The sequence below is a fragment of the Spizellomyces punctatus genome (genome assembly GCF_000182565.1).
Source record: "Spizellomyces punctatus DAOM BR117 chromosome Unknown supercont1.8, whole genome shotgun sequence".
Taxonomy (NCBI): domain Eukaryota; kingdom Fungi; phylum Chytridiomycota; class Chytridiomycetes; order Spizellomycetales; family Spizellomycetaceae; genus Spizellomyces; species Spizellomyces punctatus.
The window spans coordinates 507,822-511,351 of record NW_015971544.1 but is presented as its reverse complement, the minus strand read 5'-3'; the positions used below and the strand labels follow the sequence as shown (position 1 = coordinate 511,351).

At 48.6% G+C, this 3,530-nt stretch overlaps 2 protein-coding genes across 2 annotated transcripts in view; both read right to left on the bottom strand.

Annotated features, from left to right (window-relative positions):
* Positions 1-32: 32 nt before the first annotated feature.
* On the bottom strand, positions 33-1,028 carry SPPG_05057 (uncharacterized protein; the record flags this gene model as incomplete). Its single annotated transcript, XM_016753292.1, has 1 exon — positions 33-1,028. A coding segment is annotated over one exon (996 nt), but the record flags the coding sequence as incomplete, so codon positions are not given.
* A 1,397-nt stretch (positions 1,029-2,425) lies between these two features.
* Positions 2,426-3,530, bottom strand: part of SPPG_09245 (uncharacterized protein) — a gene marked incomplete at both ends in the record, with an annotated part of 2,577 nt that continues 1,472 nt past the window's right edge. The window contains one exon of the mRNA XM_016757402.1: positions 2,426-3,310. Coding sequence (XP_016607713.1) covers positions 2,426-3,310 — 885 coding nt within the window. The remainder of the gene's footprint in view (positions 3,311-3,530) is intronic.

Below are 3,530 nucleotides of genomic sequence, written 5' to 3'. Positions count from 1 at the left end.
TTGGGGAGCTCGGTCTTCAAGATCTCCAACCAGTCAATGGTAGTTGTGCTTGCTGCGACCGTTTCCGTTACCGTAACAGTTTCCGTCGTGGCTGTGACTATGGCCGTGTCCGTAGTCGTTTCTTCACCGTCTTCACAATCATCATCGTGGTCATCGTCTTCGTCATCGAAATGACGAGCCTTGATTGGAACAAAGGGGACTTCGGTAGCTAGGACATCAAATAGGGCAGTTGTCGTGGTGGTTGCAGTCGCGGTTTCAGTCGCGGTTTCAGTAGCGGTTGCGGTCTCCGTGGTCGTTGTCGTTACTTCAAAGCCATGGTCATGGTCCCTGTCTTGTTGGGGAGTGTTGTGACGACGGAAACGTTTGACTGGAATGACTTCTATTCCGGTCTCAGTGGCATCAAACAGAGTGGCCGTTGCGGTGGTTGCAGTCTCGGTAGTTGCAGTCTCAGTAGCTGTTTCTGTGGCAGTCTCGGTAGTTGCAGTCTCGGTAGCTGTTTCCGTGGCAGTCTCCGTAGCAGTTTCCGTGGTTGTCCTCCTGTGGTGACGATGATGAGGACGGTCCTTCTTATCGTCCTCCCAATCTTTGTCATCATCACCGTCGTCGGTGCGCTTAAAAGCAACAGCTTGCTTCAAAGGGGCGCGATGGAACTTCCAGTTGCGACGGACGACTGGGATAGGAGCAACAGGGGCGATGGCAGTCGCGGTTCCGGTTGTGGTTGCCTCGATCGTGGCAGTGGCTGTAGCTGTTGCTGCGGTTGTTGCAACCCAATCTCCCCACGCGGGAGCTGTTTTACTCGCGTTAACAGATGCCCAGGGACCAAAGTGTCTGTTTCTCAGGCGGTGTCGTGCAAGAGGCAAAACATCGCCGATAGCGCTGGTGGCAGTCGCAGTCGCCGTGGCCGTAGTGCCTGTTGTTGTGGTTGTTTCAAGTTCAGACAGGATCGTGTCGAGAACTGCTGGTATCGCGCCTTGAGGAATTGCAAGGGCCGATCCGGCCATCGCCAGTGCGAGAAGTTGAGCCTTCATTTTCCGTTCGGTAAGCAGCAAATTGAAAACGATGGAATATGATACTACTAAATTGTACAGACTACGCGGGATAGATTAATGTACAGAGAGAGTGAAAATATGAGGTTGGGGAGTGAGGTGGAAGGAGGGAGCCGTCCGAGCCCATGTCTTTTTATGCTGGGCGCCCAGTCTTGGCCAGTCTTGGCCAGCAAACATTGGATTTACCGGCACGATCTGGGCTAACTCATATCGATATTGTTCCAGACGGGCTAGGACGGCTTGTAGTCGCACGTTGGCAAAACTGATGTAGTTACAGATCGCAAACAAGGCAGTAATCCATGGAAAGAAGGGATTATCAGTTAAGACATCGCATCATTCTTACACGTTCCCTCATCCTTTATGCAGGTCTTTCATTTGTTTTTGTTCCATGGAGGGTGACAAAATGTCTTCCATCCGGGCCAACTTGGACTCGCGACTGCCTCTCATCGGAAATGCAGGCAGTTCATGGATGTTGTTGGCCAATGTCCATTAAAGTTCAATCTGCAAGGTTCCGCGTATCCAAACTAATGAGCTACCGCTTATATGCTTGAATGGATACTAGAGACACATTTTCAAATACCATCTCCATATGCAGAAAAAAAATGCAAAATGCAGACTGCGACATTGGAAAGGGCTCATCGTCCTATATCCTTCACCCAGGGCACCGATGATGTAATTGATGCGATGATCACAGCGGCCCGAGCGGGCGAGCGCGTGAAAAAACAAAAAGCAAGACACACTCAACCTCCGGTAAAGAATGGGTTTATCGATTCGATTCTCGGCACACCAGAGCACTATACTGCCTGCCGGCTGGGCCTACTCTTGGCAAATCGCAAATCGCGGAAGCAAATGCAAACATGTATACAAGGACAATGGCAGGTGGGTATGAATGGAAAGCTTCCTATCGTGCGTGGTATGTGGATATCGACCAATGAACGTTCTGGGATGTACTAGATCTGGTCAAAGCGTTATTGTTTTTCTTGAGATTTCCGCAATTTATTAAAGATATAGAGATCGCGTATGGAATAATTCCATTTTCTGAGGGTTCGATTCAAATGGCGCGAAGGTCTAACACGCATGAGGACAGTTGTCCAAGTGTACCCTCAAAAGTTAAGGCTTACGATCCGGTTGGTAAACTGTCAAGATCATGTTTAACTAAAAGATATGAGCGGAGTCAAGACAAGTCTGCTTAAGTAAGCATAAATGCAAATCAAACAAAAAGCCCAAAGCAATCTTCAGGTAGAATCCAAAATATCTATCTGGCAGCAGTTGTATTTAATCATAGTAACTATGATAAGAGTACAAAGTCCGTATTCAAGTCCATTGTTTCTTTATCCACTACAGTTTCAGTGGAGATTTTCTCCAAAGTGTATTCCAGATTATGCTGCATCAACCAATGCGCAAGTCTCCCCATTTTCCGAATGCGTCTGACCATTCGCGTTTGCTTTCGAGCTTGTTGGAGTCCCATTCAATCTCTCCCAAGCTGATTTAAGCACCATTCCCACGACATCTCGATACGCTAATCCCTCTAGCTTACCCATATATGCTAATTTTCCGTCCCAGCACCACCCAGGGTTTGGATTGACTTCAAGTAGTTTGATGGTTCCATTCGGTTTGTCCGACCGGAAGTCAAACCTTGCATAATCTCGGCACTCGAAGCGATCCCAGAGAGCGATGCACCATTCGTGCAAGTCTGACACCGATTTTGCTGACAGCGTCGTCGCCTCCTTGTACGTGATGTCAGTCCAGTAGGGGGAGCTTGGGTCCCATTTGCTCTCATATCCCAGGATTGGGGGAAGGGACCTGGCCGTTATCTGGCTATAGTCTACTTCGAGAATCGGAAAGAAATGGAATCCAGTCTCGCGATTACCGATCATTCCAACTCCATATTCGGGACCCTGCAGATACTCTTGTACGAGGACGTCTCGTATACCAATTGACCGCAGCTCGGCCATATAGGCATCCAATTCTTTCTCATTGTTAACGATCGAGCGGCCGGTAATACCCAGAGAATTGTCACCTTTCACTGGCTTGATGAAAGCGGGGTAGCCAATCTCTCTAGATATAACCGCATGCAAGTTCGAGATGTCATGGACAGCCGGTGTTGCTGTGTCCGCAAAATAAAAGGTTTCCTTGGGGGTTGGAACTCCGATTGCGGCAGCAGTTCGGTTTACGAGACCTTTGTCGTAGCAATAAGCTAGACAGTTCGGACCTGCACCAGAATACGGAATTTTAAGCATATCGAGGAGTGCTGGAACATGAAGCTCCTTCAGAGCATCATTGTCGAAACCCTCATCACAAAGGTTGAAAACAAATTGTGGAGGCCGTTGACTTAGTTCGCGTATGTAAAGGTCGTGGCGGTCCAAAACCTTCACCGCACTTGGGGGGTATCCAAGGTCGTTTAGAGCTACAAGGAGCTTGCGACGGGTATCAATATCCTCGGGATTCCAAGTATTGTTAAGTTTCCCAAAACAGCGTTGACTT